Here is a 26,788-nt window from a genome sequence, read left to right on the forward strand (position 1 = left end):
TCGGCTTCTCTTTCTCAAATTACGCAGTGTACTCAATCATGTTGTGATCATTGCCTCCTAAGGGTTCCTTCACTTCCATCTCTCTAATCTAAAGAGGTTGGACAAACTTGGGTTGTTTTGTTTGGAGCAGTGGAGGCTGAGGGGAGAGCTGATAAAAGTTTGTAAGGTTATGAGAGGCATGGTTAGAGTAGACAGGGAATATCTTTTTCCCGGGGTTGAAATGCCTATTGCGATTGGCATTTAACGTGACAGGGACTAATCTAAGGAAAATTGAAGGATGTGGGTATTGTGTATGCAAAAGAGATTAGTTTAGTTGACTAATTTAATTGGTTTTCGCTCAATTTGCGGGCCGAATGTCCTGTTCTTGGGCTGTACTGTTCTATGTTCATGGCTTGACATATCCCTATATGTTTAATTCAGAATGTCGGTTGTCTGCTCTTCCCTTCAATTCACTTGATTTTTTTTTTAAAACTGTATCCAATTCTCTTAATAACTCAATTCTCTCTCACATGGAACTTTAGACCTTCTGTCCGGAAACAGTTAAATTATCCAAAACAATCCCTAAATCCTTGGCCAATATGGGACGTACATTTCAGTCACTCAGTTCCGCTATTGGCAGACCCCTTGCAGTACGAACGTAGTCGGCGAGAGATTGCTTCCAGAGTCAGCGAGAAAACATCCCGCACATTACCATACCTGGCGGCCGCTTTCGGTGTTGGGCTCACCATGAATTTGAAAGTTTTGTTCGCCGTCTTGGCGGTCGCTTTGGTAGCGATCATTGCTCTGAACTGGATCCTGCTGGTGGGGATTTCCAAGACGAAAGGTTGTGAGAAACACAGCTCCCACGCTGATTTCGGCAATATGATGGAGCAGCGCCGCCAGAAAAATATTTTTGCCGATCTCTTGCGCGAAGAGCTGATGCAGGTCGTGGAATACCTGAAGAAGCACTTGGGCGTGATCCTGGTGAATCGCACCCAGGCGCTGCCCTCCGATAACTTCATCTTCTCGATCGAATTACAGCTTCCCCGCAAAGAGGATGTCTTGATGTTTTTAGACCAGGGAGGGGATCCACCGGAGAGGGAAGCCAGAGCTGTGGTGTTTAGGGGGGCAGACATTAAGCCCAGTATAAAGGAATACATAGTGGGACCTCTCCCCAACCCAAACTACCATCTGGATGTCACTTCTAAATATTACAACAGCCTTCTCTTCAATTCAAGGCCACTAGCTTTTCTAGGTTATAATCAGTTGAAGTTAGCGATAAACCTGGAGAACGTTTCTGAAATTTTCAGGGAAAGTTACGGTTTGGACTGGAAGTCTGCGACACCTTTCGATTCATCCCCTCGCGGGTTTGCATCTGGCGAGAGAGAAACTTGGTTCCCGTACATGAAAAATACGAGTGGGGCCTTCCTGCACCCCCTGGGGTTTGAGCTGTTGGTGGACCACAGCAGCGTCAATATCTCGGAGTGGAACGTGAAGAAAGTCTTTTACAACGGCCAGTACTTTGACAGCATCGATGAGCTTGTGAAGCAGTACAACAGGGGATCTGTGCAGAAGATTGACATCAAAGGAAAAGCTTCCAATCCAAACTATGCCTCATTGAAACCCCGTAAGAAGTTTGAATTTTTCGGCCCTCTTCAATACGAGCCCCAGGGACAACGATACTACATTTTACATAATCACATTAGGTACTTTGATTGGGATTTTGCATTCCGGCACAGCTCCGCTCTAGGTTTACAACTGTTTGATATTCGATTCAAGAAGGAACGACTAGCTTATGAACTGAGTATCCAGGAATTGGCTGTCACATATGGAGGGGAGACACCAGCTTTAATGAGGACCAAGTTCTTGGACAGTCATTATGGAATTGGGGTGCTTTCCAATGAGCTGGTGAAGGGCGTGGATTGTCCCTATACCGCGACATTTGTTGATACGTTACACTTCATGGACAGCGACGAACCGGTGTGGTTAAGGAACTCCATTTGTATTTTTGAACAAAATCGGGAAGTTCCCCTCAGGCGCCACTTCGAGAGTTGGGTGACTGTCTCCTCTTATGGGGGGTTGCTCGACAACGTGCTGATTATAAGATCAGTATCAACCGTGGGAAACTATGATTATGTGTTTGACTTCGTGTTCCACAACAATGGGGTGATTGAAACCAAAGTGCACTCCACTGGGTATGCCCTAACGTCGTATACTTCGGGAGAAGCAACTAAATACGGCGCCAAACTTGAAGATAACGTTTTGGGCAATATTCATACTCACTTCGTACACTTCAAGGCTGACTTGGATATCGGGGGTAGGTTCCAGTGAGTTCTTGTGTGTTTTTGTTTTTTTAAGTTAACTTTGCCTCCACTGTAAGAAATTATACCCGTGGACAGGACTATGCAATTTCCGTAATGTTGTTAAAACCTATTCACTGTAAGGTTTATAATTCATTACCGATCAATTGTCACTAAATAATGGCGACAATATCACAAAAGCAATCAACTCGTCGATGTGTTATTTTTACATGAAATATTCACTTACCCAACTCAGAATGACGTTTCCGAACACCTGAAATAAATCCCTAATCGTGTACAAAATATTCACTCCACTTGGTGAATTCCCCAGCTACCTTTACCCATGTCCTTTCATAAAGGACTTTGCATGCTGGAACTTGTTATTTTTCTGCCTTTGATTGTTAGTATTCTCCCATGACTCACTCGGTATCCTTTATCAATTCACAAACACAAGGATCTGCAGATGCTGGAAATCTAGAGTAACACACACAAAATGCTGGAGGAACTCAGCAGGCCAGGCAGCATCTATGGAGGGGAATAAACAGTCGCTGCTTTGGGCTGAAGCACTTCATCAGGACTGGAAAGAAAGGGGGAAGAAGCCAGAATAAGAAGGTTGGAGGAGGGGAAGGAGTACCAACTAGTAGGTGATAGGTGAAGTCTTGTGGATGGGAAGGTGGAGAGGAAATGAGAAGCTGAGAGGTGACAAAGTAAAGGGCTGGAGAAGGAATATGATAGGAGAGGAGTGGACCATGGAAGACAAGGAAGGACAAGAGGCACCAGCAAGAGCGATAGGCAGTTGAAGAGAAGAGGTCAGAGGAGACCCAGAGTGGGGAATGGAAGAAGAGGGAAGGGAAATGGGGAAATATTACCAGACGTTAGAGAAATCGTTGTTCACGCCTCCGGTTGGAGGCTACCCAGACAAAATATGAAGTGTTGCTCATCCAACATAAGACTGGCCTCATCATGGTGGTAGAGGAGGTCATTGATAGACTCTATCAATTCACTTTCTTAAGAGTCTATTACTTCCAACACAGCAGGCCACGGTCTGTGTCTTCTGCAAAATGCAAAGCAGTTATTCAGCTCAACCATTCTGACAACACTCCCATCCCACAACCCATGTCACATGAAATACAAAGGGAAATGGGAAACACCCCCACCTGCAATTTTCACCCCATCCCCCCCCCCCGACTTTGAAATATATCTGTAGTCTATCATTGTTCTCAAGCCTAAATCCTGAACTTCTATCCAACAGATTCGTTGGAGCACTTCAACAGGACCGTAGGATTGGGTCCAACAGGACTTAGGATGTAGCAATTTAATGAGATGGCTCACCACCATCTTGTAAAGTTTAGTCCTGGGTTGTCCAGAAATAGCTGCATCCAAACTTGAAATAAAAATGTTGCTAGATATTAAATCCTGGAAATACAGATTTCTGAGGAGATGCTCTGAGCACTTAAAGGTCATATAGAAAAATTGCATTGATGTACGTACTGTTTGTCCAAAATAAAGGTTCAAAGATCAAAGTAAATTTATTATCAAAGTACATGTATGTCACTGTATAGTACACTGATATTCATTTTCTTGTGGACATTCACAGTAGACACAACAGAATCAATGAAAATCTACATAAAAAGGTGGGCAAACAACCAATGTGCAAAAGATAACAAGTTGTGCAAATACAAAAAGAGAAACAATATAGTAATAAATAAATACAGAATACTGAGAAAATGAGTTGTAAAGTCCATGAAAGTGAGTCCATAGGTCGTGGAATCAGTTCAGTGCTGGGATGAGTGAAGTTATCCCCTCTGGTTCAGGAACTTGATAGATGAAGGATAATAACTGTTCCTTAACATGGTAGTGTGTATCCTTCCTGACAGCAGCAGCAGTGAGAAGAGAGAATGGCCTGGATGGTGGGGGTCCCTGATGATGGATGCCGCTTTCTTGCGACAGTGCTCTTGTAGATATGCTCAATGATGGGGAGGGCTTTTACTGTGATGGACTGGGCTGTATCCACTACTTTTTGTAGGCTGTAATGTAACCAATCAGAATGGAATTTGAGAAAAATCAGAAAAGTCAGTATACTCTCCTCTGTGCATCTATAGAAACTTGTTAAAGTTTTAGATAACATGCCAAATCTTTGCAATCTTAGAATCATAGTGATAGGAAAGTACAGCACAGAAACAGGCCATTTGGCCCATCTAGTCCATGTCGAGCCATTTAAACGGCCCACTCCCATCGACCTGCACTGGGATCATAGCCCTCCATACCCCTACCATCCATGTACCTATCCACACTTCTCTTAAATGTTGAAATCAAGCTCATATACACTACTTGCATCTTATTCCACACTTTTTGAGTGAAGAAGTTTACCCTCATGTTCCCCTTAAACCTTTCACCTTTCACCATTAACCCATGACCTCTGGTCGTACTCCCACCCAACCTCAGTGGAAAAAGTCTACCTGCAATTACCCTATCTATACCCATCATAATTTTGTATGCCTCTATCAAATCTGTCAATCTTCTACATATCGAGGAATAAAGCCCTAACCTATTCAATCTTTTCATATAACTCAGGTCCTCCAGACCCATTAACATCGTTGTAAAATTTCTCTGTAAATTTCTAAGTAAGTAGAGGTGCTGCTGTGCCTTTTTTGTAATGGCTAGACCCAGGAGAGATCCTCCGAAATGGTAACTTAGAGGAATTCTAAGACGTCCATTACTGACTCTCTCCATCTCTGATCCTCTGATGAGGACTGGCTCATGGACCTCCTGTTTCCTCCTCCTGTGGTCTTTGATTATGCTGTTGCTGAATGCGAGGTTGTTGTTGTGGCAGCATTCAGGCAGATTTTTAATCTCCCTCCTGTATGCTGATTTGTTACCACCTTTGATTTGGTCAACAACAGTGGTATCGTCAGCAAACTTAAATATGACTTTGGAGTTGTACTTTGCCTCACAGTCATAAGTATAAAGTGAGTAGAGCAGGGGGCTAAGCACACAGCCATTTGCCTCCTTTAGACATAATGTAACATGGGAGTGCTGCAACAACATTGAGTACTAGGTTAATTTAGTGCCCGTGGTTAGGTATCCTGTCCACCAAACAAACAACAACACAGCAAATTTCATGATGTACGTCAGTCATAATAAACTTGATTCTGATTCACCAGGTGATGTTTGGTCCCTCCTGCCTTCTGAATCTCTGGAGCCCTGGTCTCCATGAAATAAGTAACCTCCTGTAACTTTACTGGAGCGCATACAGAGGAGAAAGTGAGTGAAAACGAATATTGTGTGTAAGTGTAAGGAGGCAAAGAGGAGAGAGAAAGACCAAAGAATAACCTGATGCCCTATAAGAACAAGATTGAGAAATTCAACAAACATGTACCTTACGCCTTGTCACATCTTCCTTCTCAAAAAGAATGGTATGAGATTTACACTAATCTTGCTTAAAAAGATTCTTTTAGGAGGTGTTTGGTTTTTTGGTACCAGCTTCCTTCAGTGACAGTGACAGAAAATGAAGAGGTTTAGCACAGAGGTGGGCATGTGGTTAAAAATTACCGAAAGGCAAATGTTATCTTCACTCTGAAAATATTGTTATGACACTGCTAAATTAATAAAATGCTGGAAATCATATTGAAGCATTTGGAAATTTAACTGAACCCCAAAGCAAAAGCACATGCTTCTAAACAAACCTGATGAATTATGGTGAAACAGAGTTCAGGTTACCGGCTGGAGATCCTTTATCACAACTAGTAAACAGAGATAAAACCGGTAAATTTAAGTTGTGGTGAAGGTGGTGAAAGGAGTGGAACAAAAGGGATATCCCATGAGAGCAACTCATGCCTCTTTCCAACTTGCGTATTGTCAGTATTCTTTTTATTTGTAAGGTTTGTCTTCTTTTGCACACTGGTTGGCCTTTGTCTCTTTATGTATAGATTTTCATAAAATTCTATGGTTTATTTTGCCAGTAAATGCCTTCAAGAAAATGAATCCCAGATGGAGTAGACATGGAAAGGATATTTCTTATACTCGGGGAATCTTAAACCAGATGACGCAGCCTCAAAATACAAGGACATCCCCTTTAAAACAGAGATGAGGAGGAATTTCTTTAGCCAGAGGCAAAATGTGTGGAGTTCATTGCAATTGGTAGCTGTGGAAGCAAGTCATTTGGTATATTTAAATCAGAGATTGAGATTGATAGGTGTTTGCTTGGCCAGGATGTCAAAGGTTACAGGAGAAAGCAGGAAAGTGGATTGAGAGGCAGAATAGATCAACCAAGGTGGAATGGCAGTGCAAACTAGATGGGCCAAATGGTCTAATTCTTCTCCTATATCTTGTTGATCAATGAAGATTTTTTCAAAATGAATTTCCTAAAAGTTTTTGTGTCTCTCTGATCTTGAAGCATTAATGTCATTGTTGTTGAACGTATAATATGTCTCTGACAAGAGCGATTTCAAAATAGTGGGGGACCTTTCATCAGTGAATTTGCTTCTTCAGTGAACTTCCATTAAGTTGCATCTTCATGGAAACAAGACCAACCAGACAGAGCAGATACAGAACAGGCCGGCAACCAGGGCAGAGCAGGATACCAAGCAGTGTTCAGAGCCGGCAACCAGGGCAGAACCGGATTCAGAGCCAGCGGACCGGGTACAGAGCAGGGTTCAGAATAAACTTCCCTGGGGAGTTTATTTTGTTAGCATTAAGTGAAACAAAAAGATAATAATTCACAAAGAATTACAGCATATTCTATAATGTTCCTTGCAACATGATAATAAACATTAGGAAAACAGTTTGTAATGTACAATGATTTTTATGATTCTACATTTTCTTGCTTTTTTGTTCTTCATGCCAGCTCTTAGTACACAAGCCAATGCAGCAATTGTAGGTACACCACATGAAGGCAGATAGAACATAGAAAGCCTACAGTACGATACAGGCCCTTCGGTCCACAAAGCTGTGCCAAACATGTCCTCACCTGAGAAATTACCTATGGTTACCCATAGTCCTCTATTTTCTGAGCTCCATATACCTGTCCAGGAGTCTCTTAAAAGACCCTATCATATCCACCAGCAGCCCATCCCATGCACTCACCACTCTCTGCATAAAAAAACTTACCCCTGACATCTCCTCTGTACCTACTTCCAAGCACCTTAAAACTGTGTCCTCTCGTGCTAGCCATTTCAGCCCCAGGAAACAGCCTCTGACTATCCACACTATCAATATCTCTCATCATCTTGTACACCTCTAACAGGTCACCTCTCATCCTCCATCGCTCCAAGGAGAAAAGGCCGCATTCACTCAACCAACCTATCCTCATAAGGCATGCTCCCCAATCCAGGCAACATCCTTGTAAATCTCATCTGCACCCTTTCTATGGTTTCCACATCCTTCCTATAGTGAGGCGACCAGAACTGAGCACAGTACTCCAAGTGGGGTCTGACCAGGGTCTTATATAGATGAAACATTACCTCTCAGCTCCTAAACTCAATCCCACAATTGATGAAGGTCAATGCACCGTATATTTTCTTAACCACAGAGTCAACCTGTGCAGCAGCCTTGAGTGTCCTATGGACTTGGACCCCAAGATCTCTCTGATCCTCCGCACTGCCAAGAGTCTTACCATTAATACTATATTCTGTCATCATATTTGACCTACCAAAATGAACCACCTCACACTTCTCTGGGTTGAACTCCATCTGCCACTTCTCAGCCCAGTTTTGCATCCTATCAATGTCCCGCTGTAACCTCTGACAGCCCTCCACACTATCCACAACACCTCCAACCTTTGTCTCATCAGCATATTTACTAACCCATCCCTCCACTTCCTCATCTAGGTCATTTATAAAAATCACGAACAGATCCCTGAGGCACACCATTGGTCACTGACCTCCATGCAGAATATGACCCGTCTACAACCACTCTTTGCTTTCTGTGGGCAAGCCAGTTCTGGATCCACAAAGCAATGTCCCCTTGGAGCCCATGCCTCCTTACTTTTTCAATAAGCCTTGCATGGGGTACCTTATCAAATGCCTTGCTAAAATCCATATACACTACATCTACTGCTCTTCCTTCATCAATCTGTTTAGTCACATCCTCAAAAAATTCAATCAGGCTCGTAAGCATGACTTGCCTTTTACAAAGCCATGCTGACTATTCCTAATCATATTATGCCTCTCCAAATGTTCATAAATCCTGCCTCTCAGGATCTTCTCCATCAATGTACCAACCACTGAAGTAAGACTCACTGGTCTATAATTTCCTGGGCTCTCTCCACTTCCTTTCTTGAATAAGGGAACAACATCCGCAAACCTCCGATCCTCTGGAACCTCTCCTGTCCCCACTGATCATTGCCAGAGGCTTAGCAATCTCTTCCCTTGCCTCCCACAGTAGCCTGGGGTACATCTCATCAGGTCCCAGTGACTTATACAACTTGATGCTATCCAAAAGCTCCAGCACATCCTCTTCCTTAATATCTACATGCTCAAGCTTTTCAGTCATCCCTACAATGGCCAAGATCCTTTTCCATAGTGAATACTGAAGCAAAGTACTCATTAAGTACTTCTGCTATCTCCTCCGGTTCATACACATTTTCCCACTGTCACACTTGATTGGTCCTCTTCTATCATGTCTTATCCTCTTGCTCTTCACATACTTGTAGAATGCCTTGGGGTTTTCCTTAATTCTGTCCGCCAAGGCCTTCTCATGGCCCCTTTGGCTCTCCTAATTTCTTTCCTGAGCTCCTTCCTGCTAGCCTTATAATCTTCTAGCTCTCTATCACTACCTAGCTTTTTGAACCTTTCTAAAGCTCATCTTTTGTTCTTGACTAGATTTACAACAGCCTTTGTACACCATGGTTCCTGTACTCTAGCATCCTTTCCCTGTCTCATTGGAACGTACCTATACAGAACTTCACGCAAATATCCCCTGAACATTTGCCACATTTCTTTCGTACATTTCCCTGAGAACATCTGTTTCTAATTTATGATTCCAAGTTCCTGCCTGATAGCCTCATATTTCCCCTTACTCCAATTAAACGCTTTCCTAACTCATCTGTTCTTATCCCTCTCCAATGTTAAAGGAGATAGAATTGTGATCACTTCCACCCACAGAGACTCTGTAGACAATCCCTCCATGCTCGATGTGCAGTTTAAATTGACATTGCGTCTGGCAGAGATATTATGGGCTGAAGGATCTGTTTCAATGATGTATTGTTCTATGTTTTATCCTTTGAGTCAAAACATATGGTTGAGGTGGAGCAAGTGCCAGCGATGGAAACCTGATTCCTTTTGCAGCTTTAATATTTGGGGATTCAGGCCTGTTGAAACATAGTAAGAGATGGTAATTGCTATTTGATCAAAGCTTTATACGGACAGCTGTTTCTTGATTTGAAAAATGTGATGATAGATTATGCAATTTAACTAACTAACTGATGGGAAGCAACCTTTCCTATCAGAGAAAAAGAAGCTCAAGATCAAACAAGTGAATGAAAAGTTCATGGGAATGCGTTCACAGTATTTGGTTTTCACTGGGGTAAATCAGTATCAGTTTTGCACTTTATGCTGACTGTGAGACTCATTTATGATTTAGGTAGGAATAACTGTAACTGAAAATAGCCTCAATTATTTAAACAACCTTAGAAAGAAAAGTGTACTTTCAGGCATTATGAAAAGAATTCTAGTGTTCTTGAGCATGAATCTGGTGTTTGGTCCGGAAAACATTGATAGCTTCATTTCAGGAATGAAAATTATATCTCTCTTTTGCGCTCAATTCAATGCTCTGGTAGAAATGATACCTTTAATATTTGATAACTTGATGGGATCCAACAATCTGTGGATAATTGCTTGCAGGTCACAATAATAAAAAACACACAAGCAAAGATGTTCTGGCATGCCTTGCTTGAAAGAGTGGTTTCAGAGACTGACAAGATTGCCAGTGCTCAGTGCAGTGGACTGCTGTCAGATGGTTATTCAGTATTCCTGACAGAACTGGATGAGATTTGAGCAAAGTATAATCATTTATAAATTAAACATAACCATTGTATTTACAGTTTGGTTTATGACTATTACGTGTTGCTAAAAGAAAATGTAGAGTATTCTGAACATATTCGACAGTAATGCTGGTCAAGGCTGATGCCATGTTTAATCTACAGTCAGTGGCCAATTTACTAGGTACACCTGCTCGTTAATGCAAATATCTAATCAGCTAATCGTGTGGTAGCAACTCAATGCATAAAAAACACACAGACATGGTCAAGAGTTTCAGTTGTTGTTCAGACCAAATGTCAGAATGGGGAAGAGTTGTGAGCTAAGTGATTTTGACCATAGAATGATTGTTGGTGCCAGACGGGGTGGTTTGAGTATCTCAGAAACTGCTGATCTCCTGGGATTTTCACATACAATTGTGTCTAGAATGTTGCAAAAACCAAAAAAAAAGCAAGCGGCAGCTCTGAGGGCGAAAATGCCTTGTTAATGAGAGGGGACAGATGAGAATGGCCAGACTGGTTCAAACTGACAGGAAAGCCATTATAATATTTAGTACAGCAACTCAAATAACCACAAGTTACAACAGTGGTGTGCAGAATAGCATCTTTGAATGCAGAACACATCGAACCTTAATGTGGATGGGCTACAGCAGCAGAAGACCACAACAGGTTCTACTCCTGTACCTAATAAAGTGGCCACTGAGTGTATGTTCCTCATGAGAAATCAATTCTGTAAGAAATTGGTGGTACTGTAGGTTCACACTGAAGAACTTACATATTCTTGAACAACATTCGGGGAAGAGTTAACTGGAGATAAACTGTTGTGAGGCTCAGACCAAACCTGGGGCTAAAACAACAGAAGTTCACATGAAGCAAACTGGACATAATAAAACTATCTTCACTGAAATTCACAAATACACTACATGGTCAGAAGATCAGTGATCAGAATATCCTCTGGGGCTCAAGAATTAATGGAGAGTTTTATAGATGTCAGTGCCTTGCATTTAGATAAATAAACCAAGTCTGGTTTGGGACTAGTTTCACTGTCGTGTGTAACAGATAAACAGATAAACAAGATATCAGATATACGTATGCAAGTCAAGAAATTTAGAATTTGAACATTGCTCTGAAGGGGTCCTGCTAATTTTTTGGGATGAAAAATCTGTGACATAACAATTTCAGACTTATTATTTCAGTGTGCATGAGGCTAATAGAATGCATATATTGTGTGTTAAGAGCAATTTTACTTCTACAATAATGCGTATATTCATGATGATTGCAGTCATTTCAACTTGGCACTGGTTCGAATATAACAACAAGTAATGGTTCAGTGTATCCTCAACATTATGAAAACATATTCCAAGAACAGCTTTAGCCTGGAATTTCCAGAAAGTTAAGGTCTAGTGCAGTACTTTTTTCACATAATCATTCATGTGAAATGTACCTTTCTCAATTTTAGGTACATCTAACTCTTTTGAAACAAATGATGTAGAATATCAACTCAAATCAGTCCCATGGAACACTGACAAGATGGTATATGTACCCACTATGAAAAAGAAGATTTTAGAGACAGAGAATGAAGCAGCCTTCAGATCTGGAACAATGCTACCTCAATACCTGAATTTTGTAAATTTGGCACATAAAAATAAGTGGGGCCATTCTCGAGGTTACAGGATTCAAGTGGTAAGCCGCAACCCTAAGAATGTGCCAGAAGAAAGTCTAGATGAAAAAGGCATCTCCTGGCAAAGGTATAAAATCTTTACCTCTTTCTTATTGCATCTTTTTAAACACTAAAAACTTTTATTAAAATATTAAACCATATTTGGGTCTGGTTTATTGTTTGAAGTCTTGTAAATAAATACTGTCTTCATTGTATCTCTAATAAGATTTTACGCACTGGAGATACATTAATATGAGAAAATGTGGTTAATTTGTACCTTTACGCTTTTACAAAACCCTACTTCTTCAAAAAATCTACAATTCTCTTGGATTTGCTATTTGATAGAAATGATACTGATGTTTATTAGAAGGACCTACAAAAAGCAAGTTATGAAAAATATTACCTTCTGGTTTTCCTTCTATTTTCTGTTTGCCTATCACCCATTGTCACATGTAATGTTATTTTCTATTTGCAATGCATTTTTGTTCTTCTTCTGCCCCTGTGTTGCCGTCACTTGTTTCCATTGCTCCACTTATGGTCTGCTATTTCTCCTGTCTTCACTGTGGCTTCTCTTATTTTTCCTGTCAGTTTCCTCCACATTTTCTTTCTCCATGTGTTGCCAGCAATTGTTCTGCACCTTTCCAGAGAAAACACCTATTTCTCTGCATTGGACATCCTCTTTTCTGCTTGATCTTCAACCTTTCCTCTTTGCATTGCCTGGCGAGAAAAGATCAGACTCAGGTTTACAAGACTTGCCTAGTTTCAGATGTCATCACATTTCTCTACTGGAACTGAAGTCAATGGGTTTTGCCATCTACTTGATTTTGTGCATTGGTCAGTAGAGAAGATTCTGTCTCCATGTCTGCCAGCAGGTGGAAAGCTTAGAGCAATACTCATAGATTGGGACAGGTGATGAAGCATAGGGATGTTATACTTTCCACATTCACTTGTAATATCCGTGCCCCCTATTTACCCCCGTTCGCCTAGGGTGAACCGCCGTCGCCCCGCCAACAGTGCAATACTTCGGTGTAAATACAGTGTAATGCCCCCCCAGTACATCCACACAACACAAATACCAGACAATACACCAAAGGTGAGTAAATAATTACAACTTTATAGTTATTTCTTTGTGATGGGTTAGTAGAAACAGATAACCTAAAGGCGCCAAATCAGTAAGTTTATCAGTTTGTGCACATGATATTTTAATATGTTGGAGCTCACGCCTCCGGTTCCATCCACAATGACCTTCCGAGCCTTCGGCCACCATCCGAACCGCCAACGTCCAGTATCTGCTGCCCTGGAACCGCTGTCCGCTCCTCGCACGTCCATCCTCTTTGTTCTCCTCCCGAAAAAGACCATGAACTCCCGCTCAGCTCACACATACAAGATAGCATAACAATTCTCCATTGGTTAGTTCTCCCCTTATCTGCAGTCATAACCCAAACATTCCAGACACAGAATCCCATTACAGCATTAAGTAACATTACAGTAACATTTTGTTAGCCTGAACAGTTAACACCACAGTTAATGGTACTGAGAGCCCTACACACTTACGAGACTGGAGTTGTGATGCTAACGCAGAGAGAGATTTGTTTTGCATCGGTTCTGCATTGAAGCTGATGTGGAAGTGCTTAGTTGCAATGTGGAAAAATGCCACTTCTCAGCTCTCACATCCAGAAGGAGAGGATCAGTGGTCACACCTTTGCAGATATCTGTCGACTGGATAGCAAGATTTTCCCAAGAGCACAAGCATACAGAAGAGTTACAAAAAAAACGCAAGCATTTAAAAGTGTGCAAATTCTTGGGATAACTCAAGTTAATAATGTTTTATCTATTACAGATACCAGTTGGCTGTGACAAAACACAAAGATAACGAGCAAAGGAGCAGCAGCAATTATAATCAGAATAACATGTGGAAGCCTCCTGTTTACTTTGATGATTTTATTAATGGTGAAAGCATTCAGAATGAGGTTTGTTCATGTGTTTTAATGTAATAACTTGTCCTTAATCTGCAGAAGGTGGATTATAACCATGATTTCCCCCATAGAAGGTGTCTAAAACCTGGGCATCGGGCGGGTAATGCAATTTTCCCAGTTGTGGTAAACCATATCAAACACTCTCTGTTGAATTAGCTGGCTTAATCTAGGATGGTTCCTTGAGGTGCTAATAGCCTTTGGCTAAAGAGTATTTTAAAAAAATCTCCATAGAGAGTCAAGAGATATAATGTCTCTGGTGAAGGTCTATCGGCTCAATGCATCCACACGGACAATCAAGAACAGTTAACCTATCAGCCCACACATCTTTGGGAAGGCACACAGAGAACATAAACTCCCCATAGACAGAATTAGAGGTCAGGACACTATTGTATGAACTCTGCAGAAAAATGAACGGTGAGGGGTGAGAGGTGACCCAATAGAGATATTTAGCATGATAATAAGCATTGATAGACAACCAGCACCTTTTTCCCCAGGACTGAAATGGCTAATATTAGGGGGCATAATTTTAAGGTGATTGAAGGAAAGTATGAGGGAGGGGGTGGATGTCAGAGATAGGTTTTTACACAGAGAGTGGTGGGAGCATGGAATGCGCTGCCGGAAGTGGTGGTAGAGCTACAGTACATTAGGGATAATTAAGAAGCTCTTACACTGGTACATGGACAAAAGAAAAATGGAGGGCAAAGTAGGAGGGAAGCATTAGGTTGATCTTGGAAAAGGTTAAAAGGTCGACACAACATCTTTGGCTAAAGGCCCTGTGCTGTGCTGTGTTCACTGCTATATTTTCTATGTCCATGAATCAGTTCAGGACTCAATACCTTTCTTGTTAAATCCTCCTGTTCCCAATTATCTGAGGGATTTTTAATGCAAATGGAAAAAGAAATATTAAACTGATTTTTACATTAATGATATTTCAAACAATCAGTAACATCACATTTATTATTTTGAAACAGGATCTTGTAGCTTGGATAACAGCTGGATTTCTCCACATCCCCCATGCAGAAGATATTCCCAACACTGCCACATCTGGAAATGCGATTGGCTTCTTTCTGAGACCTGTCAATTATTTTAACAATGACCCTTCAGTTTACTCTTCAGATGCAGTTTACATCAACCCTGCTGAAAAAACAGACGGATGTGAGGATAATCCAATGGCATGTTTGTCAACAGATGCAAACTGTAAACCAAGCCTCCCAGATTTTACCTATGGGGAAGGCTTTCAACATTAGCTGTTTATACTATAGATTATATAACTTCATTATAGTGAGTAGCTACCTGATACTAACCACCACTTTTAATTATAGGCTCTGTGGACTATATGGATTGATTTCATATTTCAGTTGTCATTTAGTTTTAAAGGAGTGATTAATCAGAACACGACATTGTCAAATGACAATAAATAGAAGGGCAGATTTTACAAACTCCTGCTCTCAAGGCAGGTGCACACCAAGTAGAGATTCCCAGGAGCTCCATAAGATTTCTATCTATTAAATTTTATTTGCCAGGAAGTTCTCTTAGGCTGCAGTACAAGTGTATTTTTTAAAACTCTACCCAAGGGTGTACTTTGGTTGAAAACACTTCATGTTCTTTACTTCACCAGCTCACTGGGATGTGTTCCAGTCTGAAAAAACTATTTTTTTAAATGAGTTTACTAAAAATGTTTATTTTCATTATAAGCATTACAAACAGGGGTTATTGAGGAATGCTTCACAGAACTGTTTATCATTGGGTCTAATAGTTTCCAACAGCAAATTCTGAATCTTTCTAAAATCTTTCCTAATATTTTGAAGATTAAATTCCATGATTTCTTTTTTCATTTTTCTCTTCTTAATAGTGAGTTACAGCAAGTTTCACTATAGGAAGCTGAACCACTGTGCAGCTCCTTTTCTATTTATAACATGTGTTCCACTGCTGTACATAGATTTTATACGTAAGAAATATCTCCTGAAATTTTTATGTGAAAAAAGAAATATGCCCGCAGTCCTTAAATCAGGTTTTCTGACCTTCCTTATGTCATGGACCCTTACCATTAACTGAGACATCTGTGGCCCCCAGGTTGGGAACCCCTGCCTGAAATAAAGATCATGGAGTTATTGACCTTGTATTTACGGCTCATAGATCCCTCAGCCTGTGAGTGCAATGTTGCCACAAATAGTGAAGGGCAGGACAACCTGTAATATAAAGGCAAGTACACACAGTGGAGCCTCCTGTAACTAATAAATAGGTCACTGAGTGTACATTCATGGTCTTCTGCTGCTGTAGCCCATCTACTTTGACACTTCGATGCTTTCTGCACACCACTGTTGTAAAGTGTGTTTATTTGAGTTACTAACACTTTCCTATCAGCTTAAACCAAACTGGGCATTCTCTTCTGATCTCGCTCATTAACTGCCACTCACTGAATTTTTTTTTTGTTTTTCACACCATTTTCTGTACAGGAAATCAGCAGTTTCTGAGGTACTCAAACCACCTCGTCTGGCAGCAACAATCATTCCACGGTCAAAGTCACTTAGATCACATTTCTTCCCCATTCTGATGTTCGGTCTGAGCAACAAATGAACCTCTTGACCATGTCTATGTGCTTCTATACATTGAGTTGCTGCCAGATGATTGTCAGATTAGATATGTGCATTAACAAGCAGGTATACAGGTGTACCTCATAAAGTGGACAATGAGTGTAGTTGGAGGATAGAACTATTAACATCCTCACACTGCCATTTTCTATGATAGCCATATCTCAGCTACACTTTGTCTTCATTTTCTGTACTGCTGTGGAGAGAACTTTTTAGTATCACTGGCCTACTTCCCTAATGCCATTTGCAGGCTGTGCCTTCTAACAAGATCCTGCCACCTGCAAAACATGTGGTTTCGGTTTAATGGTCTTCAAACGGAAGAAACCAAAGTAACAATTTCTTAAAGAAATGTAGTCTATATTTTACAATTCTTTTGTGACTTCTGATATGGCATATCTAAATGAGACACCTACTTGGCTCACCAAAATTCTCTGAATTCCATATTCTTGGCAATCATTCCCACTCTGGGTTTAACGTTTCTCAGACAGTTTTTATAGCTTCAGTTCAAAATATATTTTTATGCTTTACACAGTGAACATGCCAACATGAAAAGCACTTCAAGAAAGTATAGCTATTTGTCAATATAATCAGGGTGAAAAATAAATGTAATCCTCAGGATATATGTGTTTTGCAAATATTGGATGAGCATGGTATATGCCAATGTATCGTTAACTCCGCTTCAAATAAAGCAGTTATGGTCCTCAGCCTCTGAATTCATGTGATACCAGAGGTCAGGGTGCTCCCAAATGTGATGGTGATCCCTCATGCAGACTGGTATGTTTTTGTTATCTGTAATGTTATAGCAACAGAGAAGTTAACCACAACAATATTAACTGTGTATTAAAAGTCCCTGACAATTTGCAAGAACAAGGTTTACTTTTGGAAGTGTGCTTACACCGGCTGGCACTATAAAAATACAAATTATTTACTAGAGCAAAGATAATCCATGTAAAAATTGGTTTGATTTCCATTGCTGCAATAATATGAAACACTCATTGTCTACCTGCAATGAGTCATGGTCCTTTCCACAGAACAAATTACAGAGATTTTCTTTGTTATACTAATAGATTTTTGAAACACAGCTTAAGGGAACAGTAATCCTATCTTTGTCCAAACATGACTGTTGATTTTTTTGATAGCCTGTTGATTACCCTGAACAATATAGACAGTAAAATAGAAACAGAAGTAGATTGTCTCTTTTGTTACCTGTGCAAAAAAAGAAGCCCTGTTTCTTTTCTGCATGTGGAAATGGCTTCTTGACTATCTGGGATGGTATGAAATGGAAAGTCTGAGCAAGGGCATGTTGTTTCTTCCTGGGGATATCATATTCAAGGCATCCTGACCATAAGTCATATATTGCCTGATTAGGCAGTGTTTTTGAAGTCTGACATAGCTGTTGTCATGGTCACCATCACTGGTCATAAATGATGCTATCTTGCATTGCGATATGACATATTTTCTACTCAAGTGGTTTCTAATCTAATGTACAATGTACAGAAAAAGTCTTCTCAGCAGAATATTGAATCTATTATGAACTATCTAATAAAAATAAAATGGGGTCTTGGGAACTATTATTAATATTAAAAACTGCACCATTGTGTTAATTAATATCACCATAGCAATAGCCCAGTGCAGCAAGATCACATGATCACCACACATGACCCCATCATTATACAAGAACCAAAGTGAAAATAGTGAAAACAATTCATAAACTCACCTTTTTTAAAAACAGATTTCTATTCTTCAGCTACTATGAGGTGAACACATTATATCTACCTTTGGATCTGCACAATTACTAATGCTTTGGAGCTTAGACATAATATGTCAAAAGCCACAGCATTAAAGGATGCATTTGCATAAATTTTTAACTAGCAATCCAGAGACTGGGTCCATTAATGAGTTGAAACCCATTATAGCAGCTGGGAAGCTTGAACTGAATTAATTAAATAAAAATGAGAATCTGATGACTGAAGGTATCAGATAATGTAAAATAACCCATTTAGTTCACTAATGTTTTTTGGGGAAGGAAATCTCTCCTTACTCTTTCCAGACTACTGTATATGTGACTCAGGAACAGCTTTAAGTTTATCTTCTATCAAGGAACAATGAAACCCTCCGCACTCAATATTGAATAATTTCAGATAGCCTGCTCTTCCAGTTTGTGTCAGAACTGAACAGCTCTGACGTAAGGTTATCCACTACACATATCTCAGGACTTTTCTCCCCACAGCTGCTGTCTGATCTGCTGGACAGCTCCAGCATTCCCTTTTGGTTCAGGTTTCCAACAACCTCCCAGTACTGACTCCCATAGCTCCAACATGACTTTTTTTCTTTAACCACCTTTATTTATCTTGTAACTGAATGGCTCTGAAAAGTATTTTCTAAACGGGTAGAAAATTAAATAATCTGAGGTGCAAAGGGACTTAGGAGTCCTTGTGCAGGACTCCCTAAATGTTAATTTGCAGGTTGAGTTGATGGTGAAGAAGGCAAATGCAAACTTAACATTAACTGTGAGAGGACTAGAATATAAAAGCAAGGATGTAATGTTGAGGCTTTATAAGGCAATGGTGAGGCCTCACTTGGAGTATTGTGAGCAGTTTTGGGCTCTTTATTTATAAAAGGATATGCTGGCATTGGAAAGAGTTCAGAGGAGGTTCACAAGAATGATTCTGAGAATGAAAGGGTTATTGTATGAGGAGTGTTTGATGGTTCTGGACCTGTACTCATTGGAATTTAGAAGAATTGGGGTGAGCGGGAATCTCCTTGAAACTTATTGATTGTTGAAAGGCAGCAGATAGAGTGGATGTGGAGAGGATGTAACCTGTGGCGGGGGGAGTCTAGGACCAGAGGGCACAGCCTCAGAGTAGAGGGACATCCATTTAGAATGGAGATAAGGAGGAATATCTTTAACCAGATGTGGCTGAGGAGACCAGGTCATTGGGTATACTTGAGGTAGAGGTTGATAGGTTCCTGATTAGTAAGGAAGTCAAAGGTTATGGGGAAAACACAGGAGAATTGGGTTGAGAGGGAAAATGGATCAGCCATGATGAAATGCTAGAGCAGACTCAATGGGCTGCATGGCCTAATTCTGCTGCTATCTCTTATGGCCTTATCACTGAGTTGCTACTTGAGCACCATTTCATTTGTTGTTAAAGCAGCAATAATTCTCTTTAGAAGGTGGCACTGTAATGTAACTTCACTGTAATTCTCCTGTTGGCAATGAACATTACAGAGTGAATGAAGAATGAGTCTTGGTCAGACATCAGAAGATTGTCTGACACCAGGGCTATTAAGTACAATTTAAAATAAAGTGAGCAAAGCAATCGCTTGAAGGCTGAGCACAAAATTGCTCTCTGCCAGTTTAATACCAACAATCTATTTTAAATGTAATTGTAGCTCAGATAAAAGGGAGTGATTTGATGTCACAAGGCTAAGCTGTCACACTGTATGATTTCCAGGTCTTATACCCAGCAATCAGAATAATCGCATTTAGTTCCTTGCAATCAGCTTTTATAACTCTTCTTATAAATGAAATAAAAGCTAACTTTAATATATAATCATCACATGAAAAGGGAATAAAATAATGCAGTTTAAAGCTATCAATAACAACATATAAACTGAAAATAAATATGTATTCAATAATTACATTGTAGTTCTCATTAAGTAAATTTGTACCTATTCATTATGTGCAAATTTACTTTTGTTGAAGTATATAAGAATACTTTCTTTTGAAGTTTATTCTAATATACTTCAACAAATTATCTAATGTATAGGTTATCATTATCTCCAACTCTGGAGCAACTAGCATGCTGCAGACCATGGGAAAAGCAATGAGTTTCAAGGTTAAAGCCAAAAGCTTTTAGGTATTGTCCTTGCTCCTTGTTAATGCTCATAGCAACACTAAGTTGAACAGGGAACTTAAATTAAATGGTAGATCAGATGGGATAATTGGAGGGATGAAGACATTTTCCCAGTCATTATTGTTGCTTCAGTTACATGTGGCAGTAATTTCTAAACGAATAATATTGTGCCATTGCTTGGTATTGGTGTGTTCAAATTCCAGAGTATTATGACTAGAACAACTTTTTTTAGTTCAAGATTATGTGACTGCACAGCAGGTGGTGACTGAGAGCTGAAAAAATTCAACAGGAAATGTACATCCTCATCAATGTCTGTCACACTGTAACTAGATTTGTGTTGTACAGGTTCTTTGAGATGTTTTGAAAAATGGATAATTCATGGACTGCACTGCATCATTTGTTGGTGCTAAAATTGCTCTTTCATACTACCATTGGTAATTCAAATAGTGTTGAGAGACATTTGGGAATACAACTTGAATGAATTTGTGATGATGTAACAATTCAGCTCAATGCTTTCATTCCTGTTGAGTCTTTGGTCTTAATTTCCCCATTTCCTAATTTGAGTAAATTCAAAGCAAGCTCTCACAAATAGATTGTCTGTTAAGTGCAATTATATATTGGTTTTCAAGTGTAATCATTTAACATTTTTCCAAAAATGTGATGCTTCGAAACAGGCTTTCAATTTATTGGCTTTTGTACTTTGTGAAATTACTAGTAGCATTTGACAAAAGTCTCCAGCAAGCACTAAAGCACTAAAAATCCTCCCATTAATTTATTATTGCATTTAAGGTTTTATAACATTAGATCTAATGCTTCAGTGACTGCTTTGTGAGCCATTGTACATTATCCTGGAAATAAGCTTACAATCACTTAGAAACTTTTTCTTTTACAGTTCCTTGAACTTTGCTGCATTTTGGAGTCTTCATTTTTGTAAAATTTAAAGGGAGTTGAAAAGCCAAAAGGGCAGTCTTCCCGTTTGTCAAATGAGTTGAATCATGTTTTGTTTTCAAATTTAAGCCAAAAAAAGAGTTCTACACTTCCACCAGATGCATCCAAAAATATGTTCACTGTAAACAGTCTCTGTAATAGTATCTACACCATTTCTTTTGTATCTCAATAAACTGGGTTACCTTCTTTCAAATACATTTTTCTGACTGATTTAAATCATAGCTAGTTTCCCACAGAAACAGTGCACAAACTTTCCGTTTCTCTGTGATTTAGGAAGACCAAAATTACTTAGGTCAGAGCACCCTAAATATTTAGTACCTCAAAAATAGATCTGCAAAAAGATCAAATCAATCTTCAATGAGGGAAAATAAAAATCAGTCCCCCTTTGGACTGTGGAGGGCCTCCTGTGCTTAGAGTTTTAGTAACACAAAGAGAGCTAAACCATACTCATATTCAAGCTTTCAGATTTTTAGCTTGTTTTAGCACTGATATATGTGTGGATGTAGTATTTTGTTACATATCTTTTGAAAAACTTATATATACAATATAACTACTGGTGTCTGTGTAATCTTTCTGTTCTCAATAAAAGATATAATCAATGATGAGGCAGAGTTTGCTTATTTCTGGAGATAGTCACTGATCAGTGAAGTACAAACAGCTTGATTCATAAAGTCATTAGGGGTTCGAATCCAGCAGGTTTCCATCCATGTCATTTTCCAAAGTTTTACCCCAAATGACACAAATGTCAATCAATTAGTGCCGCAGTGTTTGCTTGATGTGACTAATTTTGTATCATAAACCACACTCCATCACAGCATAATCTTGATCAATAAAAACCGCAAGGTCTGATCTAAAATGTGATATTGCAGTAAGTGCAAGTTGCTCAAATTCAATGGGTTAAATCGCCTGACCCATTGACCCACTCCTGGGTCTGGCGTTTCTGACCTTGCTCTCAGCCATTCCCAAGGTTTGTTATTTGCCCACATAGTCCAAGACCCCAGACTCCCCTGTTTCTTCAACAGGACTAGAAACCAAACCTATCTCCAGAGCAATGAACAACTGTGCAACAAATGACATACATTGATAACAGAACATTAAACACCCCATAAGCATGATTCAAATGAACAACTGAAATGTTTTTAAAAAGTCTTTAAATGGTTTTAGTAACTTCATTCCACAGATAGAAATAGACCAATTTTCTTCTGCAAATTACCTAATTTAACAAAAGGGTTAAATTGATTTTAGAGTAGATTAAACAGTTAAGGGACCGGTACTGTGCTGTAACGTACTACAGTATGTTTTAAATACTCCTCCTCTGTAATATTCTTCACCTGGTCAGAGATTTAATGACAAGGGTTTGAATTTCACGCCACACTTTAGGTGGTTCTTCCTACAAGTGCAAAACATGAAAGCTGACAAATTCGGAGTTGCAGCTTTTGACCGACGTTCATTTAGAAAGCTCTGCAGCCATATGTCAGAAGCATTTGCCACAAATCAAAGCCTATATTGTTGTGAAGATGGTGCTTTTGAATCAGGCAGTGGCTGTACATTTTAAGTGATTAACACAAATACTAAACAAAGACAACATAAAGTTGCAATAAAATGGGAGAATTTAATTGAATTGACTTTATTACATACATCCTTCATATACATGAGGAGTAAAAAAATGTTATGCCTCCGTCTAAATGTGCAATCATAGTAATTTATAATAAATAGTATGTACAACAATATAACATAGAAATACAGTTGTGTCAGCATGAATTAATCAGTTTGATGGCCTGGTGGAAGAAGCTGTCCTGAAGCCTGTTGGTCCTGGCTTTTATGCTGCGGTACCCAGATGGTAGTGTTACAAAGGATGAACAACTCTGATGGGCAGAAGGGTACAGAGTTGCCCATGTCCCCTCCCCTGGGAGAATTATAAACTGTTACTGTTACCACGCTGCTCATGAGAGAGAGACACAAATAAGAGGAAAACAAGTTGGAACATCTGCTGCTGATAAGAAGGAGGAGAGGAACCATTGACTTACTGTTATGTCTTTTGGAGAGGGCTGTTTACTTGGTACCATTCTGTTCATTAAAATTCCTCAGTGGACAGCCAGAGTGGGCTGGTTTGATGGACTAAGCCGTTCAAAACTGATTGACACCTGAGACCCCGTGAGTAGGGATAAAAGTGAGGTCTGGAGAGACACACGAGTGAGCACTGCTTAAGTGTTGGAACCCACTAGAAAGTGTGGGGCATCAGAGACTGAATGAAGGATCAGTCAATTTGAACTCACAGTGTTTATAGCGAGGCCGGTGGGGGCTTGTGTGTGTGTCCACCCTCGCCTGGGTGACGAGTCCACCATAGAAGAACGGTCCAGCTAAAGGACAGAGGGGTCATACCTGAATGGCCACAACACATCGACGGATCAAAAACATAAAGGAAGGTTTGAATGACTGTAGCTGTCACTGTTTGCTCTCTCCCCCTCTCTCCCCCTCTCTCCCCCTCTCTCCCCCTCTCTCTCTCCAACGGTTACAACAAAAGAACCAACAACTACCTCAGCCTACATGAACTGAACTGAATTTTATACTTTCCCATGATAATTCATTATCCCCTAGACAACGATAGAGCTTGTTTATTATTGATAATTATTATTATACTCACACTTTTAGGTTTAGTATTGCTAACGTGTATTATCTGTATATTTGCATTGTTGATATTGTTTTGTATATTTTACTAATAAACACTGTTTGGAAAATAGTATCACCAGACTCCAACGGACACTTCTATCTTTGCTGGTAAGACACCCAGTTACGGGGTACGTAACAGTAGCAGCTGGAACAGTTTGTGGTTGGGGTGACTCAGGTCCCCAATGATCCTTCGGGCCCTTTTTACACACCTGTCCTTGTAAATGTCCTGAATAGTGGGAAGTTCATATATACAGATGCACTGGGCTGTCCGCACCACTCTCTGCAGAGTCCTGTGATTGAGGGAAGTACAGTTCCCATACCAGGCAGTGATGCAGCCAGTCAGGATGCTCTCAATTGTGCCCCTGTAGGAAGTTCTTAGGATTTGGGGGCCCATGCCAAACTTCTTCAACCAGCTGAGGTGAAAGAGGCGCTGTTGTGCTTTTTTCAGCACACAGCTGGTGTGTACAGATCATGTGAGGTCCTCGGTGATGTGTATGCTGAGGAATTTAAAGCTGTTTCCTCTCAACTCCAGATCATTGATGTCAATAGGGGTTAGCTTGTCTCCATTCCTCCTGTAGTCCACAACCAGCTCCTTTGTTTTTGCAACATTGAGGGAGAGGTTGTTTTCTTGACACCACTGTGTCAGGGTGATGACTTCTTCCCTGTAGGCCACTTTGTTATTGTTTGAGATTAGGCTAATCAGTGTAGTGTCGTCAGCAAATTTAATCAGGAGATTAGAGCTGTGGGTGGCGACACTGTCATGGGTATACAGGGAGTAAAGGAGGGGGCTTAGTACACAGCCCTGAGGGGCTCCTGTGTTGAGAGTCAGAGGGGCAGAGGTGAGGGAGCCCACTCTTACCACCTGCCAGTGATCTGATAGGAAGTCCAGGATCCAGCTGCACAAGGCAGGCTGAAGGCCAAGGTCTCTGAGCTTCCTGTCGAGCCTGGAGGGAATTATGTTGTTGGATGCTGAACTGCAGCCCAAGAGCAGCATTCTCACATAGGCATCCTTATGCCTCTGTAATATAAGCATAAGGCTTATGTATCCTTATGAGAAGTAACAGTTGCATAAAATCTAAAGAAAAACATTGAATCAACGATTCAGTAAAAAGACAAGAGATTAATGCATCAACTGGCTTTCACTCACTCAGTTGCTCATTCCCCAACTTTTAGAAGTTTCTAGAAATGTTAAACTTAATGCTTTAGCTGTAAACATTAAAATATTAACCAGACTTCCAGAATTCCAAGCTTTGTGAGATTCCAAACAGCAGTTAATGAGTTACAGATTCTGATTTTGCACACTATTGGGAAATTAATTGTCCTGCATCCTTCCCACATACCATGCCCACTGCATCCGTTAGAACAAATATATCTGAGCACCGCATGGTATTTGAAGCTTGATACTTAGCAGCAACACTGAAGTTTCAGTGTTTCAAGATGTCTAGAATGCGATGAAACACTCCCATTGGCTGTGGCTGCTTGTTATTACCTGGCAACTGCAACTTGCTGAACAATAAATAGCAGAGCTCTGGTCCTGATTTCTAGGGACTACTGCCTGTAACGACTAATACTGTATTCACTGTCACACTACTCTATCAATGGCAGTGAGTCCAGCAAATACTGCTTTCTGATCTTGCATTGTTAATTTATTAAACAGGCATTGAAGCATTTTGTGGGCATCTCTGGGGGAAGCGTTTTGTATCCTGGTTAACCAGACCTTCAATAGGGCCCGATTAACCAAAAGAAGGAGCTATTATTGAATCAGAATCAGGTTTAACATCACAGGCAAATGTTGTGACAAAAATTGCAAATTAAGTAAGTAGTGAGGTAGTCTTCATGGGTTTAAGGCCCATTCAGAAATCAGATGGCCGAGGCGAAGAAGCTGTGAGTGTGTGTCTTCAGGCTTCTGCACCTCTTTCCTGATGGTAACAATGAGAACAAGGCATGTCCTGGGTGATGGGGGTCCTTAATGATGGATAAGGCCGTTTTGAAGCACCGCTCCTCAAAGATGTCCCAGGTGCTGGGGAGGTTAGTGGCCATGATGGAGTTGACTAAGTTTACAACTCTCTGCAGCTTATTTCAATCCTGTGCCGTAGCCTCCCCTCCCCCCACCCACTCCTGACTGTGATACAGCCAGTTAGAATGTTCTCCATGGTGCATCTGTAGAAATTTGTGAGTGACATATCTAATCTTTGGTGACATATCAAATCTATTCAAACTCCTAATGAAATATAGCCACTGCTGTGCTTTCTTTGTAGCTACATTGATATGTTGGGCCCAGGATAGATCCTCAGGGATGTTGGCACGTGGGAACTTGAAATTGCTCACTCTCTCCATTTCTGATCCTTCTACGAAGACTGGTGTGTGTTCCCTCGTCTTATCCTTTCCGAAGTCCACTATCAGTTCTTTGGTCTTACTAGCATTGAGTGCAAGGCTGTTGCCGTGATACCACTCAAATAGAGTCACAGAAAAGTACAGCACAGAACAAGCCCTTCAACCCTTGGGATTCTCTTTCACCTTGCCTGCTCGGGCAACCCCATGCCTTCTTTTAGCCCTCTTGATTTCCTGCTTAAGTATTCTCTTGCATTTTTTATACTCCATAAGCACCCCATTTGTACCTACCTGTCTATACCTGCTATACACCTTTTTTTCTTAGCCAGGACCTCAATATCACTACACCTGTTATCCTTACTTTTCATTCTGACAGTCGCATATAAGCTTTGTACTCTCAAATTTTCACTTTTGATGTTCTCCTATTTACCAAGTACACCCTTGCCAGAAAACAGCCTGTCGCAGTCCACACTTGCCAGATCCTTTCTGAAGCTATTG

The 26,788-nt window shown here is 40.3% G+C and overlaps 1 protein-coding gene across 1 annotated transcript; it reads left to right on the forward strand.

Moving 5' to 3' along the window:
• Positions 1-652: 652 nt before the first annotated feature.
• On the forward strand, positions 653-21,894 carry LOC132384885 (membrane primary amine oxidase-like). Its single transcript, XM_059956505.1, has 4 exons — positions 653-2,296; positions 11,714-12,002; positions 13,755-13,884; positions 14,862-21,894. Exons 1-4 carry the CDS (start codon positions 727-729, stop codon positions 15,135-15,137), a joined length of 2,265 nt encoding a protein of 754 aa, XP_059812488.1. The 5' UTR covers positions 653-726; the 3' UTR covers positions 15,138-21,894.
• Positions 21,895-26,788: the final 4,894 nt, after the last annotated feature.

This window comes from Hypanus sabinus, chromosome X1 (assembly GCF_030144855.1).
Source record: "Hypanus sabinus isolate sHypSab1 chromosome X1, sHypSab1.hap1, whole genome shotgun sequence".
NCBI lineage: Eukaryota > Metazoa > Chordata > Chondrichthyes > Myliobatiformes > Dasyatidae > Hypanus > Hypanus sabinus.

Bases quoted from the DNA above. Each gene is read 5' to 3' on its own strand.
- LOC132384885 (XM_059956505.1), top strand. From the start codon at position 727: ATGAATTTGAAAGTTTTGTTCGCCGTCTTGGCGGTCGCTTTGGTAGCG. The intron at 2,297-11,713 runs GTAGGTTCCAGT...TCTCAATTTTAG, and splicing joins GGCTGACTTGGATATCGGGG to GTACATCTAACTCTTTTGAA. The intron at 12,003-13,754 runs GTATAAAATCTT...TATCTATTACAG, and splicing joins AAAGGCATCTCCTGGCAAAG to ATACCAGTTGGCTGTGACAA.